Below are 18,107 nucleotides of genomic sequence, written 5' to 3'. Positions count from 1 at the left end.
CAGTGATGGTTTGGGGTGCCGTGTCATCTGCTGATGTTGGTCCACTGTGTTTTCTGAGGTCCAAGGTCAATGCAGCCGTCTACCAGGAAGTTTTAGAGCACTTCATGCTTCCTGCTGCTGACCAACTTTATGGAGATGCAGATTTCATTTTCCAACAGCAGGTGCCAAGTCCTGTTAGCTACCAGTACCTGGTACTGGTACCAGTACCTGGTAGCTAACCAGTACCTGTTAGCTACCAGTACCTGGTTTAAGGACCATGGTATCCCTGTTCTTAATTGGCCAGAAAACTCGCCTGACCTTAACCCTATAGAAAATCTATGGGGTATTGTGAAGAGGAAGATGCGATACGCCAGACCCAACAATGCAGAAGAGCTGAAGGCCACTATCAGATCAACCTGGGCTCTCATAACACCTGAGCAGTGCCACAGACTGATCGACTCCATACCATGCCGCATTGCTGCAGTAATTCGGGCAAAAGGAGCCCCAACTAAGTATTGAGTGCTGTACATGCTCATACTTTTCATGTTCATACTTTTCAGTTGGCCAACATTTCTAAAAATCCATTTTTTGTATTTGTCTTAAGTAATATTCTAAGTTTTGGAGATACTGAATTTGGGATTTTCATTAGTTGTCAGTTTTAATCATCACAATTAAATGAAATAAACATTTGAAATATCAGTCTGTGTGTAATGAATGAATATAATATCCAAGTTTCACTTTTTGAATGGAATTACTGAAATAAATCAACTTTTTGATGATATTCTAATTATATGACCAGCACCTGTACTCCAGTGCTTTACGATAATCAGGTGTCACACTCAGAAGGTGGGGATATGGCCGCAGTGTCAAATGATTACTCTTCTTCTACATCAGAGCATATGACCAGCAAACTCATCACTGACCTGCTCATGACGCTTGTCACAAAGGCTCCTTTGAAAACCAAAAGGTCCGTGCAGATGGCAGTAATCGACGCCATCATCAAGCGACTGTCAGACAAGGTAGTGGATGAGATCAAAATCACTGGCCCTGTTGTTCGAAAAACCAAGAACTGCATGACAAAAGTCAACAAAGCTATGATTAAAGAACTTGACCAGGAGTTTGGCTCTCCAAAAACAATACTGGAGGCTGCAATAACATCAAACAGTACATCTTTTGATGATGCTGTTGTGAAGTATCTGAAAATCCATATAAATGCCCTCCTCAATTCACCCCCAAAGACGTCCGCAGTTGCCAGGTTCTTTTCAGCAGTGGGAAAAGCTGCAAGCACGACCTTCATGTGGTTGTCCAGTAGCTTAAACCTCACCTGTGTCACTCTGACCTGACCTGTCAACAGACCTTTCTCATAGCGGCCATTTTGACGTACAGCAGCAGTTCTGTTCTGTTTCTGATGGCAGATGGCACCTTAGCCTCTGCCTCAGTGTGTGAATGGGGTAAATGTGATGTAGTGTAAAAGTGCTTTTAGTGGTGGTTGTCCGCTGTGAGAAACGTTCAGTGCCGCATGTCAGCTCAGTGTTCAACACTGTGGCCTAGCAGCAAAAATCAGGGTTGGATTCCCAGCCTTAATCTTTGCTGTATGGAGTTTCTATACTCCCCGTGTTGGCATAGGTTTTCTGTGGTTGCTGCAGTTTCCTCCCACATTTCAAAATACAAAAACAAACATAAAATCAACAAAATAAATAATTAAAATAAATCTAAAATTATGTTTGATTTTGGTCGTGTTTTCTACTGCTATCAGATTGGTTGAATCTGAAATTTTTTGCATTGAGTGCATGTGTAATTTTCAGCTCAATACAACAAAATGAGCTTCACAATAGAACAGTTTTTCTCAAACGTTTTTATTTCAAAGACCCCTAAACTGCCACAAATTAGCCCACGAATCCCCATTTTGATAAGATTTTTCCCCCATCTGAAAGGATTTTTGATTTTAGATGTTTTATTACAGAAATTGTATAAGTCCCAAACAGTCAAACATTCTGTCATTGGGTTTTTTATGGATGGAATAATAGTGAAAATAAATATAACTTTAATTATCGTCCCCAGTCTCATCTATTGTTACGACTACAATTAGGCCCATGAAAGCGGCTTGACTGTCTCTTTAGATAAAACGTTTTTATTCTTCCTGTGCACCTAAATGCAATTAGAGTCCGAAGATGTTCTCACTTACACATGAAACACGCATTGATGTCGGCATACAGTATTACTATCCTAACGTTTTGAACATGCAGCATTATTTAACTAATCTCTTCTCCCTTACAGGACGTGGCGACGCAACTCAGACAGCTGCAGGACGAGCTGCTGAGGTTAAAGAATAGGATGAACTACCTGCTTCCAGCAGCAGACATTTTGCCCAACTTCGCTCTGGAGTCTCAAGACATCTAAATCATCTTTGCCATTTTCATTTGTCAGATTGTAATTCACACTTGCTTTTTAGTGTATGGATTGCTTTCTTATTTTCTTTGAGTGTGCTTTTGTGTGCAAGGGCCAGTGTTTTATTCCAGCTATCCTCTAACTAGCAGACACAAGAGGCAGGACAGATATTTTTTGGGGAAGCCTATCTGGCAACCACCTGTGAGCCCAAGGACTGTTATTCAGGTAGGAACTACAAACACAAAACAGATGGCCCTATGATCATAGCTGACATTGGTTTACTGTCTATTCTTTTTTATACATACAACATCCTAAACTCTCTGTTTCAATCTATCTTTCCTCAGGTACACTCCCCCCTGGTCCTGGAAGCTGCTGGGCCTTTGAAGGTGGGCGTGGACATTTAGACATCGCCCTGTCCCACCCAGTCGCCAAAAAAACAAAGGTGTCTTCAACTTTGTGAAGCTGAAAGTCAACAGCAACTGGGGCCATCCTGACCACTAGTGTCTGTACTTCTTCAGGGTCCATGGGAAGCTTGCAGGCTGAAGACTGAAATAAAGGAGAAGACAGAAGACCACCATCTGGGTGCAGAGCAGTGGATAAGTATATAAAGAGAGGTGAGTATACGTGAAGGGGAATCAGACCCCACACGTCTAAAATATTAACAAATGTTTTTTGTTCATTTTTATGGGTGGGAAACCAGTAAGGTATGATGCACTCCTACCGGTTGGGTGGGGCACCTGTGCAGAGGTGGTGAACCTCGGTAACAGTGAACTCTCTTCTCTGCCAGGCGAAAATAAGCTGAAGGAGGCTCCATGTGGATCAGAGGAGATACGTGGCTGTCTACACCGCAGTGTGAGGGGAATTTTCTGTCCAATTTCTGCAACACAAGCCGTAATCTCCTCTACATGTGCCCAGATGTTTTCAGTCTGATTCACTGTCACTGTGGACTGCACGAGATAGACTGGTGTTCAGTTCTGGCTCTGATTCTCTCTCTGTGTAGTTTGTGTATTCTCTCCGTGTATGTGTGGGTTTTCTCCGGGCTCCAGTTTCATCCCACACTACAAAGACATGCAGATTAGGTTAATTGGATGTATGCATTATTTAAACAATAAAGACTTTTTTATTTACTACATGTTTTTAATAATGTTTCTGCTTGTTTTGTTATTTATTTGAAATCCTTAATATATATAAAACATCATAATAACATCATTCCTCCATCTTACAAAAGCACACCAGGGTGGAAAAAGAAATATCTGTAATATAATATATCTGTATCTGTAATGTAATATATGTAAGAGACAGTAGTAGCCTAATGCGTTATTTAAGGTTAATGCGTCACAGCAAAAAGCAATACATGACTGTAATTGCGTTACTTTTGTAACGCATTACTCCCATCACTGGTTCTAAGGCAGACAAAACTTTCTTTCTAGATTACCAAGCTATTAAGATTCTAGTTAACTAACATCAGCTAATAAATATCAGAAAATTACTATTAAAGTTATAAATCCATGTGTTAGCAAGCATTAGCTAATGCACACCGGCTATCCATTTGGGAAAAGTATTTTCAAATCCAAAGTGAGTTCAACATTAGTTTGGCTACACAAATGTGTTGTCTCGCTAAAAATAATCAACTCACCACAAAGGAGGATGTTTTCCGGTGTTCTGACAATATATGCTGCCTTGTCGAAAAATGCTACCGCAGCGCAAATCGATAGCAGAGTCTATCGAGTCACTCTGCCCTATCAAAAAATGCTACCTTATGTGTTTCCTTTTCTAATCCCATAAAGTTATAACTCTCACATTATTATGACATCTTCTGTTTTTGATTATATTATAACATCATTTCAGGGGTAGCGTATTCTGACTAATATCCCCTACAAATAATGCTCCCACTACAGAATCATTTTATATTGCACCACTTCTCACTCCATGTGTACTGTAAGGAGAGGGGGAACATGTTGAAATACTGTCTTAATTATGGCATCTTTATTTAAGATATCAGGGGTAGTGTATTCTGATAGACCAATAATGATTATTTTCGATATTGCTGACGATCAGCCACTGTCTCGACGCATGCCCAACAAGCAAGGTTGCACAGATTTATGGCTGTGGAAACAGACCACGCTTGTGGGTCAAACGCATGCGCAGAACCACTAAGTAGCACATCTCAATAGGTAACATAAATCGACAGAACACCGGCAGCATCTGCATCTGTCCTCTCCTGCTAAGTTAGCGCTTGGCAGGCACATCTCTCTTCACATTTAAGTTGTGTGTGGGAGCTGGCCAGATATTCTTCTCTTCTGTGCTTCTTTTTTTATTATGTATATGGTGTCCACCTTTGCTATGTACCAGTCGGGAAAGTAAAACAAAGTAAACCTGGGAAACAACATGATTTTTTGGCCAAAATTAGCTACCCTCTCAACACTACGTTACACAGTAACCTGACCGTGAGATACTTTCGTGCAGCGGCATTTCACGCAGTATGATTAGGGCGCCGATTTGAGAACCTTGATTCTGATTGGTCAAATTGAATGCACTGCGCTAGTGGGCTGGGCCAGAGGGCAGACTTCGCCCCTGTGTACACATGTGTTTACTGTTTACAAACAGTGTAACTACATTATGATTTAAAGTATGCTTATTACTATACAGTTTGTTTAAGGACGTGTACTGCTACCATCTTGGCCAGGTCACCCAGGGGTCTCTGATCTCAACTGGCTATTTACCTGGTTAAATAAAATTTTAATAAAAAAAGAGAATAAAAGAAAAAAGTGTAAGCTATATAAGAGATACTATGCTTTTGAAAAATATACTAAAACGGTATAAAAATGTTTTAAAAATCATACTCCTGAGAAAGCAGGCACAAAACATTTGGCAATTACATAAATATTTTAAATATATTGTAGTACATTGTAGCATAATTGGCATGAATATATTTTTAACCCACTACAAGTTTAATTGTTTAACAATATACTTCCACAAAGTAAACCTAAATAGTATTTACTTAGAGTGGTCCAAATATATTTTTTTATAAATAGACTTACATGTGAAAAATATGCTTATATTTAAGCATATTCATTAAAAGTTTAATTAAGCATATATTTATTACCAATTTATTCAAAGTATACTTTTGTATATGTATGTTAAAACTCAAGGGAATATATCTTTAATACACCTGTAGTAAGAAGTATGAATGTACTCTAAGCACACTATGTGAATTTCTTGTACATTTTGCCTTTAAGAGCACTTCTTTTCGACCTGGGCGATTCTGATAAGTTCTGTTTCACAAATCATTTTCTGGATTTTTCCCTAATCTGAAATATTGGATAATTGGAGTTATTAAAATAAAACCATCTGAGACTTTGAGACCGGAAATCTCACTTTGGTGGAACTGCTAAGAACTCAGACATCTGAAATGTGATAAAGGGTCTGAACTACATGATGTTTTGTTGTCGAGGGGTCAAAAGTCAGAAAGATAAGGAACAACTTTAAAGCTTTACAAATGTGTTGTTTTTCATTAACTTATCACATTGACTGTAAATAAAGACATGATTTTGAAAAATGTTAATCTGAAACATGCATACATACTATAATTCTCACTGGGGACATGCCAACAGCCGAGTCAACATACGGTATTAACTACTTGTGAACTCTCAGAAAGCATGGTATGGAAGTATAGATGAAGAGGTCAGGTGATTGAAGTGATTGATAGTTTTATCCTTGAAATTGTTTATTTGGTGACTAAAGTGTGTTTTTCTGAAAACCTGAAACATGATACTGTAAGCTAAATACAGTAGCAAGCTTACTTGTATTGTAGTTGATATAGTAAAATTATAGTTTAGTAAAATTATAGCCTTTCACTGTTGTGTAATCAGCACTCTAATATATTAGCACAGTGCTCCCTAGCCAAAGCATTCAAAATTGTTTTTCCTGTTTGGACTTGATTTAGCTAATTGATAACCTGTTTCTGAACTTATTTCTAAACCAAGACAAAGTAAAGTAAACTGCCTTTTTGCCTTACCTGTTCTGCCTATTCATCCCACTTTTGCTTTCACACATTTCTCAGATTTATTCAGCGCAAGCTTATCAGTTTCAAGAAAATGCAACATCAAACTTAGAATGGAAATCAATCCTCAATTAATAAAACTTCAGTATTGAGTCAATATGTTAGATTGGGCAGGCCAAGTTCAAATCTTGGCCAACTTACACTGGAAAGCACTGAAGTCAACTGTAGACACATTTTCAGTTATGCATCCTATAGAAAACCAAACTCAAAAAGTTGTATCTTCAAAACTAATTTATTTCAGGTTTAAAAGTAAATGATACCATTTCCAATGCATAACCTCTCCTGCATTACATTTAGGGTATGTCTGCTTATTGACAAAACAGAGAAAAGTATTCAAATCAAGTCTTAAAGAACGTTTTGATAGTGCCGTGTTGATGTTGTGCATAATTATCTCCACAGAACATCCACTGATAGTGAAATACAAATTATCAAAATGGTGGGGCTAATTGCCTTTTTACACTGTCTCTCAATTTTTTTGTCCCTCTGTTTTCTCTTCAGTTTGAGCTACTGGATCGCCGGCTGTCTCTTCTGGACAAAGCTCCTTGGTAGGATCCATCACAGCAGGTGGAGGCATGTTCAGACACTTCACCTGAGCGCTGAACTCCTCCATCTCCTTCTGCTCCAACTGTCTCCTCCTGCTGAACAGGTACAAATGCAGCCGCTTCCCCGACTCCACGTTCATGCGCATCAGCATGCAGTCATGGCAAGATGTACGGACGAAGTCTGCGCTGATGTTGCTTTTAGGCGTCCCATCATAGGTGAAGCTGCTGCCTTCCAGGGAGATGTTGTAGGAACTGTACAGGCACTTGTTATCTAAACGGTTGCTGCGAGTGTAGGAAATGTTGGTGTCACTGGTGTTGCTGGAGAAGTTTACAGTGGCACTGTCTCTTTGTCTGAAGCGCTCCAGGTATGGTAGATGGCTCAGACTGCCTGCAACCAAAGCCCATCTTCCCTCCAAATGACCAAGATTCAGTTGATCCAAAGGCCGGACCAAGTGCTCACATGCCAGAGGAGCTGAGTGGCTCACAGACATCAGGCAGAGAATGGTTGCAAATAAGGTAAACATGTCTCTGGATGTCTATTGTCTTGCTGTTGGGATTTTGTCTCAGTTGAAAATGTGTCCAGTAAAGAGGCGTTGAAGGTTTTATAGTTGTTTCAGAAGCCTCCAGTTTCACAATATTGAAAATACCACAACAGATAGTCCCTCATCCAACTGTGGATTTTGTGATTGCGAAATTAAATAATATTATGAGTACTGTCTGTAACTATTGATTGTTTACTGCGGACTTTTACTTGTTGGCTCTCTCTTTTTTTTCTTCATGTTGAGCTGTCTGAGAAAGTGCTCTGAGAATGAAGGACTTCCCTGAATGAGAATCATCTGTATATTAAAATAACAAAAACGTTTATATTGTTCATGCATAGAGGCAGTGGTATTGATTTTTACTCTCTGTTGTACCGCAGGACCAAATACTTAATATGATCAGCAACTTCCCGTTTTGCAACACTGTTGATTCCAGAGTCCACCTGTCGATTTTGTGATTGTGAAATGACAGAATGTTTTGAGAAACCATAACAAAATCTGTGAAGATTCTCAGTCATCCAGTTCATAGTACTCAGACCCTTCACCCACGTAATTCCAGTACAACAGTGTCAACAATATCTGTTACAAGTAAAAGTTCTCCATTCAAAATACTTTTACTGTTTTACCTGGTAAAGGTGGACCTAGTTTTAACTACTTTTTATAGAGTTTAGTCCAGTGAATAACAAGGTTAGGGTCAGGTCCCCAAACAGTCACAAGATAAATTTGAGGAGTCATGATATGATTTATGGGGCAATGAGGAAAAACAAGCTATGTAATATTATTATAATTATTATATTATTATTGTTATACGAAGTGATTCACAAATCATTTTCTGGATTTTTCCCTAATCTGAAATATTGGATAATTTGAATTATTAAAATAAAACCATCTGAGAAGTGGAGATGGGAAATCTCACTTTGGTGGAACTGCTAAGAACTCAGACATCTGAAATGTGACAAAGGGTCTGAACTACATGATGTTTTGTTTTAAAGGGTCAAAAGTCAACAATATTAGGAACAAATGTAAGACATTCACGACTACAACAAAAGCATGTCTTCCTTCCAGATGACCACGATCCAGTTGATCCAAAGGCTGGACCAAGTCCTCACATGCCAGGGAAGCTGAATGGCTCACAGACATCAGACAGAAAATGGTTGCAAATACAGTGAACACTTCTCTGTATGTCTATTGTCTTGTTGTTGGGACATTTATATCATGTCTCAGTTACACTGTGAAAAGGCTTTGCAGGTTTCACAGTTGTTTCAGGAACCTCCAGTTTCACAATATTGAAAATACCAGAGTGATAGTCCCATACCCACCTGTGGATTTTGTGATTTTAAACTAAAATTAAATTTTAAGTACTGGGCTACTTAGTGTTTACACTGGATTTTTACTGGTCTCTCTCACATATGGTAATGTTGTAGGTTCACTGACAAGTCACATAGTCAGTGGAAGCATTCATCTTGGGAGCCGCTCTAGCTGCCAGGATGACAGCAGGTCCTCACATCTCTAAAAACATCTGTGCAAATGTTTTATATTGTTTTTTTAATCATCTACTTAGTATAGTAAGTATTGAAAAGAAGTGACTAATTATATTTTCATAAATAATTTTATTATTTCACACCAATTTTAAAGGAAAACCCATAGCATCAACTTTGCAGAGAAGCAAATGGCTTTCTATTGTGTAATCCACTGTATAATTTATTTGAGGATAAACACGTTTTTAAACTAACACTACACTCGAGTGTTTACCAAAGTAAGTATAACTGAACAAGCAGTTGATAAACTTTTCAACTTTGAAACTAATTAAACACTGCCAACATATCCATCTACTTATGTCTACCTATATATTAAACTAATCTATCCTCGACTTTTCGTTCTTGTTTATTTTGTAATGTTTCATCTTGATCAACTGGAACAGCAAGAATTTATGAAATTGCACATTCACTTAGGTGAGGACAATTTACCATCTGCGTAAAAGAAATCACAGACACTGTATATGGCCACATTTGTTTTATTCAAACTTTGATCACATTTTTTGAACCAACGCGTGCTAAGTGGCGGGGGAGGACTGGACAAAGCCCTGCGGTAGGATCCATCACGAAATGCACAGGCATGTTCAGACACTCCACCTGAGTGATGAACTCCGTCAACTCCTTCTGGTCCACCTCCCTCCTTTTGCTGAAAAGCAACAACTCCTCTGTCTTAGAATTGGGAAAGTCCCGGGAAAAGCTGAACACCGCACAGTCTTCACAGGATGTTTGGTAGAAGGTTCCACTTAAGTTAAAGACCTGTCCAACCTTATAGGTACTGCCTTCTAGTGTAATGTTCTCGGTAAAATAGTAGCACACATCACCAAAACGATTAGCTTGGGTGTAGGTTGAGTTGCGGAAATCAATACTTATGCTGGTGCTTGGTTCAGAAGCTTCACCTTCAATGATTTTCAGGCTTTCTGCAACCAAAGCCCATCTGCCCTCCAAATGAAGGGGATCCACTTGATCCAAAGGCTTGACCACATCTTTACAGTCCAGAGGACCTGAATGGCTCACAGATATCAAGCAGAGGAGGGCGATGGCGCGAATAGCAAACATGTCTTTGTATGTTGAAATCATCAGCCTGTACAACTACACTTAGTTGCACTGCGGTGTCTGTGTGAAAGTGGTGCTAGTGTAGCGGCTTTTATAGTTACATCAGAAAGTCCAGTTTCACAATACTGAGAGAGCAGAGTCCACCGGGGTTCTCTGTGATGGTCCAATTCATTTAAAGAGGTCATATTATACTTTTTGGCTTTTCCCTCTCCTTTATAGCGTCATAAACCTCTTTTGTGCATGTGATAGGTTTTCAAAGTGAAAAAGGCCAAAGTCCGCTAGTCCGACATGCCCTCAAAAAAGACTTGGAAAAACACACTGAGCTGCAGTGCACAGTTACAAGACGTCCACCTGCTGCCTCTCCACTCCCTTCCAAACATTAGCTACCCTCCAGGCAGTCAAATGGACATAACGTTATTACTGTGATGTAGAGACAGTGCACAGTTAAAACTTTATGGATGAAAGATAAATTTGTTACAGATTAATAACTCACCACTCTGAAACTCTTTCTCCAGTCTATTTTGCTAAGCTGATAAGGGGAACATTTACAGCTGAACCAAACCGTACTGCCTGCCAGTTCCGTTCTGCACATGCGCAAAAATGGTTCTGTCAGTCAAAGAAAGTTACCGCAAATCTGCCTATTCAAAGAGCCGAGATCGCCTAGAAGCGGTGGTCTCGGCTCGATTCCATACGAACCCTGGAGCGGTTCGTTTGCAGTGAGAACACAGCCGGACCATGAACCGGAACAAATTATGTGTTGCCTATGGCAACCGACGCCAAAAGATTGCTTTTCAACAGCTTCGACAGCGTATTTTGCTAATTTGTCGCGATATGTTGTTGTGGTTGTATTATGTAGGCCTAGGCTTACTGCTGTCGGAGTTTTTTTTAACTTCGTGCGGCACTGCTCGACGGAGGATTCACAACCTCTCTCTTTCATTTTATCAGCGCCAAGTCCAACCGCGATTCATTTTGTGTTACTGTCGTCATGGAGATGTCCCCCAATGGAATGCGCGATCTGCACACATGAGGTAGTGACGTAATGGCGTAAGGAAAGCCCTGGAAGGGTGTGCGATTTGGGTGTGCGATTTTACAACAGTGCGGTGTGAACCAAGCGGCAACCTCCGGCTCTCACTTCCGATACCAATGCGGAAGGATCTGAAACTGCAATTCATCGAGTGGCCACTTGAGGCTGGCTGCATGGAATCGAGCCGAAGGGAGTCAATCTCTATTGACCCCCATGTTAAAAAACCCATATTTACTGCAGAATAAAACATGTTTACAGCCTGGTTCAAAAAATGGTTTTAGTGCATATCGCTAAGTTTGCCCTTCGTGACAACTGTGAGGGGGGTGAATTTTTTTTATAACTCACCTGTTTAAATTATATTAAGCCTTAAAGTTCTGCATTATTAGGGGCGTGGCCGCTTTGATTGACAGGCGCCATTAGCCGCTGCCACTGCTAGCACTCGGTCCGCCGCCTGTTAGCCTCACTCAGCTACACGGAGCTCTGAGGCTCAGCCTGTCGGAGTCTTTTGGACATTTCTACATGCAGACACCGGATGAATAATGGCAGGCTGTGCAGTTCATTGGAGAGAGAACCTCCAGAAAATCCGTGTTCTACTTGGTGAGTGAAATTCCTGTATTTTATTTATGTGTTAACATTTAACAGGTATCGCTGTCGGCATATAGCTTGTTAGCTTAACGTTAGCTCGTTACGCTAATTAGCCATTAGTGTAAGCAACATTAAGTAAGTTAGTTGTTCTAACCGCAGCTTTTAATGAGTCAAAAACAAGTCAGCAAGAAGGGAGAAGCCAAAATGCATTAGATTAACCTTAGTGTTAGACATTAGGGTGATAATTATGGAACATCCAAAGTGACAGAACTGAATGAAAGAATAAATAAATGGCTAACGTTTTACAAGATATACAGCTTCCATCATGTAACTGAGGACTCTACCGCTATTACGTTTATTACAAGTAACATACTGAGGTGACGTCCAAATAAACGACTCGTAACCGCTTGTAACCAACGGTATGTAAATTGATTTGCTTGAAATTGTTTGTTTGAGCTGTAACGTTAAGTAAACTTAATAATAATTAATGTTAACTATGAATCAGTTATTATTTATTATTATTATTATTATTAATTAACTTTAGTGTTGCAAAATAACGTTAACATTACCACATTTATATATTAAAAAGCATTTAAAACCTTGTGAAGTATAATGTCAATAACAGATATGAGTTATTTTAATATTTTCCGGTGTCTTACCTTGACTGTAGCTGGTAATGTCGGTAAACTGGTAACAACCAGCCGCAGGTTCCAACCTCCACCGTACAGCACCGCAGAGTAGCATGTAGCATTAGCTCCTTAGCATGTGCTAACTCGGTCATGTCGAGCTAGGCGGGAGTGGTTTCAGCAACACGTCACCTCAGCTCCACCTACGACCCGCCTCTTTGCCCATTTTTGGTTATCCGGGAGTGATGTGCGGTGACGCGCTTCCAAGATGGCGCTGGCCAGCTCCGCCAATTTTGTGCTTCAAAACGGCTCTTCAGAAACCAATGGGTGACGTCACAGACGCTACGTCCATTTTTATATACAGTCTATGGTGTGAACACCAGTGACGTATTAAACTGATTCGGAACAAAACAAATCGATCCAGGTGTGACAACACCTTAACATTCACAGACTGGTGGAACAGCCAACATGGGCAATTTGGGGTTCAGTATCTTGGACATGCAGCCTAGAGGAGCCAGGGATTGAACCGACGACCTTCCGATTAATGGGCAACCTACGCTACCTCCTGAGCCACAGCTGTAACCTATAATAAAAATGACAACAATCTAACAAAGTAGCAACACAAAGGAGCTGCTAGCAGATGGGGTTAGGCGGTCGACATGCTGACTTAAGTTTAGGCACACACCCCTGTGATGGTTAGGGTAAGGCTAAGGGGCTTTTGGGAAGCTGTCATAGCTACTAGCGCTTCGGTCTAGACAGGGCATCTCGTACAAACGCGCTCGGGGGGTGTCTCATACAGACGCTGAAGGGTACTTTTTGCATCAAATAACGCTTTGCCAGCCTTTCTGAAAGCATCAGTATTTGACACCCTGAGATGAGAACAGACAACACCACACGGGTAATTATGAAGGCACATTTGTGGTACCCTTTGACAGACATGACCACTTTTGCGCATGTGCAGAAAGGGATCCGGCAGGCAGCATGGATTTGGTACCTGCAGTTTACTGGCTTTTCAGTACTCTGCTTCTGATTGGCTAGTAGTTCTTAACTTGGTACTGCACATGTGCAACTCCCAACAAAGATCTTGTAGAGGTGACATGCATCACTCCATAGCTAAAACGGAGCGTTCATGAAATTGTATAAAGAATTGAAAATAAATGCTTTGCCTTACACACATTTTACTTAACTGACCACTTCATAGACCTTTCATTTGGAGTGTCATTGCGTTTAAAAGCCTGCTAATAAGGAAAAAAAAACAAAAACACCAGTATCCGCCTCCTGTCTAGTTTAGAGAGGTCCTAGCTCCCCATGTGAAGCTTCTCTGAAATACCATTGTTGATGGGCCGGACCTCCTGGGACTTCAACAATTACAGGGCTCATTTCTGCATCCCTTTCCCCAAGGACTCAGGCACTGATGTGGCAGCTAGCCACTGAACTACCGCAAAAACTGTTTGTGTCAATGCTGGAGCCTTCAGGAAAGCTTTGACAAGCTCCATGTACTTGCATAAGTGGAGGACTTTTCAAGACTTGTTGCAAGGGACACCAAGTACATTATCTCATAAGCTCAGCCCCTGTGATCCTGCTCCTGTTGAAGAGACGAAGGTATCCATGCAGCTTTACCACAACTAAAGCTGCATGGATAGAGAAATAGCAGCTGTCTGAGGGGGACTACATACTCTCACTCCAATTCTCTTAAGTGTGCTGGGATGGAATATGACAGACAGCTATCCTAAACTAGTCGTCTCTAAATCTAGGAATAAGAGAAAGAAATAACATTATGAAACAAATGGTTAAACATTACCCAATGTGTTTCTTTTGCATGAAGCAATGTTAATGTTTTGGGAAAATCCACTGTTTGAAGATCAGAAATACTGGATGAACATCAAGTCCATGAAGCAATGTATCACAAATGTCAGTTTAATCATTAAACCATCTATCAATCATTTCAAAGCTGACATCTCAGTTCCACATGTTTCTGTATACAGTATATACATCCTTGCACAAAGCTATGTCTGGAGGTCTGGAGCCTCTCATCAAAAGCACATCTGGTATTAAAAATACAAAATTCACACTTTCAAGTATTCCAAAAATAATTTCTCTTTTAAAACTGACAACAGCCCACAAAATATTCAGTGGAACACGCTGTTGTTTATAAATTAGTCTGAGTATTGTCAAAACCTGCATTACAGAGTGAATAAAAATGTTCAGGCTCTATACTTGGATTAAAGATATCTCTAATTAAAGACCAAAATCAATAAAATAATTCAGCATTAAATGTATTAAATTAGAACAATATCCTCTCTGAACCTCTTAAGATCTTTGGACTTTTCCAAGTAATCTGATATTTAGATTATGAAAATTACCCAATGAATTATACATGTAGATGCAAGTGTAAAACAATCAATATTTAGTCTGTTTTTGCTTTACTGCATCTAATATGTTGTTTTTAATGATCCTATACAGAAGTTCATCTGCTAACCAGGAAAGAATTAAATCAAACTCAGTCTAAAAAAAAAAAAATAATAATTAAAAAATCATATTTTGGTCCACGTTGTGTGAAGAGAATTTAAAAATTGTAGTGCTGGGTAGAAAGCTCATCAAGGCACTTAAGTCCTGTCTATACCTCGCAGGTTAGTAGAGGAAAAGGGGAGTAGCCTGTGGACATTCTGATTTGAAAAAGGATTGGTGCATAAAACAAAGAGACGGGGGAAGGAGTGCGTTATGAATTGAACAGCAGAGGGAGAGAGGAAAATTAATGTACGGAGAGGGATTTTACATGATAGAGCAGCACTGGCAGGTTTTGCGTTTGGGTGCCTCAGTTTCCTCTTCCTGGGTAGCCTTGGTCGGGCTGTATGTCTCTGTGCTTGCTGGGCTGTTAGCTGCTGGTGGCTCTGCATGGGTCTCAGGTGCTTTGGTCTGTGACAGAAGGGGTTCCTGCTCCCCCTGCCCTGCCTCTGTTCTCTGGTTCTCCTGGGGATCAGCCAGGGGCACGTCCTCAAACTGGTCAAGCAAAGTAGCAGGGTCCTGGGCTAATACTGCCTCAGTTCCCCTTGGTGTTGTTGCAGCTTCACCCTCAGCACCTAGCTTGGGGTTGAGAGTGGAGGGTTGCACCTCAGAATAGACTGGCAGAGCCACTGTAGAGCCTTCTAGAGCATTAGGTGGGGACCGCACCTGTCCAGAGGTTGGATCTTCTGATCGTCTGCCTTGTCCTTCAGCTTCTGTCTCTCCATCTCTGTTATCATTTGTCTTTATGCCACCCTGCATGTCTCCATCTCCAGTTTCTGGCTGTGCATCTGCAGCGGACTCAGTTGCCTCACTATTCTCTGGTTGCATTAAAGTCTCTAATCCTGCTTCTGTTTTTACTACCTCTTCCACAGGCTCCACTTCCTCTTTGCCTGCTTCTGGATTCAGCGGAGGGGTTTCCTCTAACTGCATAGTCTCCTGCTGATCTTCCCGGGGTGTGAGATCCTCAGGTACATCATCCCCTTCATCTGTGATAATCACACATTGTGCTCTGATCACCAGAGTGCCTTCTTCTTCCTCCTCATTAATGTTGACATTTGGAACTTGCCCAGGCTGTGCCTCAGAAACACCCAGGTTCAACGCCGGTTCCAACTTTATGGTTACAACACCTTCAGAGGCTACAACTGATCCATTGGGGGCGGACTGATTAATTTGCACTGAAGCATTATGATTGGTGTCTATCTCTATGTCTCCTCCACCATTGGTTAGGACAGCTGCAGATTTATCCAGTAGTGGGTTTTGGTTTATCTTCACTTTATCTTCAAGTGTTCCTGAAGGAATAACCACCAAATACATATCACTGTCAGTATCTGTGCAATTCCATCAATTCGAACAGTTAGTGCTATAATTGAAAGTTAATTTGCAATCAATATGCCACATTGTCATTAACACTTATATCAGATTTTATTGTAGTTAGTCGACATGTTACTTGATTGCAATTAGACATTGCTTTTGCTACCTAAGTTATGTATTATAATGCACTTAAAAAGTTATGACATCTATGAATCTTGATGCATTGCACAGAAAGGTAATTCACCTCTGCTCTAATATAAAAGAAAGAGAGTGGCAGATAAACATACTAGATGCAGATTCAGATTATGTAGTCTGAAGTTATAGACCTTGGATGATTTAAATACAAACAGATGGGTCAATTTCATTTTCAGAACTCTCCTATCTACTTCAACAGCTTCAGTAGCATCCCCCGCTGACACATCTATGTACCCGCTGCCCTTTAAAAATGCAAGTTATGCACTTGAGTGTCTATTAGCATAAATATATATGCAAAACCTTATTCAGCATGCGTAAATATTCATCACAGCATGTATGAACTTTTTGTGAAGTATAGGTATGCTTTTGCCACTCCTTCCTTTATAATGCAAATATATTAAGATCAGTATATACTGTACGTACAATGCATACAGACAAGTCATGGTCTTTAAGGGGTTGGGGTAAGATGGTGATGAGATAAGAATTAACAAGAGGAAGAATGGACAGAAAATAAGATGTTTTCTGGTTCAAGGTGATGAGAGAGATGCCAATATCAATAAGGCTATAGGCATGATTTAATGTGTGCAGGATTTCTTTCTGTATATTTGAGGTCCTGCATGAGCTTTATGAGAATGTTATTGTGTATTTCTGTGTGCATTTTGACACACGAGTCATCTCTATACCCACCCAATGCTGCTGCATTGACTTCTCCGTTTTGCAGAACGGCTTGGATTATTTCTGTTGAAGAAAATATTTGTATTTACTGCAACAGTAGCAGGTAAGATTGTTTTGTTGACATGTAGTTTAGAAATCATGAATTACTATACAACAGAGTACTAATTTATCAGAAATTTACACCATTAAGTATACTCTACCTTTAAATTTAAATATTCAAACAAATATATGAGGTCCACACTGAAGACTTATAATAATTAAAATGTGGCTTGCTTGGATAACTTATCTTGTAATAAAAACTGATGCACCAGTACAACACTAGAAAACAAGAAAATCCTCACTAAAAACGTGCTTCTTCTCTATAGATAATATAGTTAAGTTCTTTTCATTGCACACAGACAGAAAAATGGAAAGGAGCCCAAAAATTAAACAAATAAAATCTAATCAATTTGCACTGTGCTGTAATTAATTAAGAGTAGCATTAAAGGCACAACATTGGCAGCAGCTAACAGGTGTTAACAGCTGAAAGAAAAGCAGTGTGTCTACACACATTTTAGGGCTGCATGATATTGGAAAAAACTCATATTATATCTATGTTAATATATACTATAAACTGCAATATTTTTCTTTTCTGCAATTTACACTCACCTAAAGGATTATTAGGAACACCATACTAATACTGTGTTTGACCCCCTTTCGCCTTCAGAACTGCCTTAATTCTACGTGGCATTGATTCAACAAGGTGCTGAAAGCATTCTTTAGAAATGTTGGCCCATATTGATAGGATAGCATCTTGCAGTTGATGGAGATTTGTGGGATGCACATCCAAGACACGAAGCTCCCGTTCCACCACATCCCAAAGATGCTCTATTGGGTTGAGATCTGGTGACTGTGGGGGCCATTTTAGTACAGTGAACTCATTGTCAGGTTCAAGAAACCAATTTGAAATGATTCGAGCTTTGTGACATGGTGCATTATCCTGCTGGAAGAAGCCATCAGAGGATGGGTACATGGTGGCCATAAAGGGATGGACATGGTCAGAAACAATGCTCAGGTAGGCCGTGGCATTTAAACGATGCCCAATTGG

At 40.1% G+C, this 18,107-nt stretch overlaps 1 protein-coding gene and 1 long non-coding RNA gene across 5 annotated transcripts in view; both read right to left on the bottom strand.

Moving 5' to 3' along the window:
• Positions 1-9,509: 9,509 nt before the first annotated feature.
• LOC123969277 lies at positions 9,510-10,937 on the bottom strand. The gene is made up of 2 exons (XR_006824702.1): positions 10,593-10,937; positions 9,510-9,692 (listed from the first exon to the last, which is right to left on the bottom strand). It is a non-coding gene; the product is annotated as an uncharacterized LOC123969277 (long non-coding RNA).
• Positions 10,938-14,235: 3,298 nt separating this feature from the next.
• palm3 (paralemmin 3) overlaps positions 14,236-18,107 on the bottom strand; it is a 38,949-nt gene continuing 35,077 nt past the window's right edge. For all 4 annotated transcript variants that reach the window (XM_046046506.1, XM_046046507.1, XM_046046508.1 and 1 more), the window contains 2 exons: positions 17,033-17,083; positions 14,236-16,128 (listed from right to left, as the gene is read on the bottom strand). In XM_046046506.1, the coding sequence (XP_045902462.1) occupies positions 15,107-16,128; positions 17,033-17,083 (1,073 nt within the window). In that variant the 3' untranslated portion in view covers positions 14,236-15,106. The remainder of the gene's footprint in view (positions 16,129-17,032; positions 17,084-18,107) is intronic.

This window comes from Micropterus dolomieu, linkage group LG04 (genome assembly GCF_021292245.1).
Source record: "Micropterus dolomieu isolate WLL.071019.BEF.003 ecotype Adirondacks linkage group LG04, ASM2129224v1, whole genome shotgun sequence".
Taxonomy (NCBI): Eukaryota; Metazoa; Chordata; class Actinopteri; order Centrarchiformes; family Centrarchidae; genus Micropterus; species Micropterus dolomieu.
This window is presented reverse-complemented; position numbering and strand designations above follow the sequence as displayed.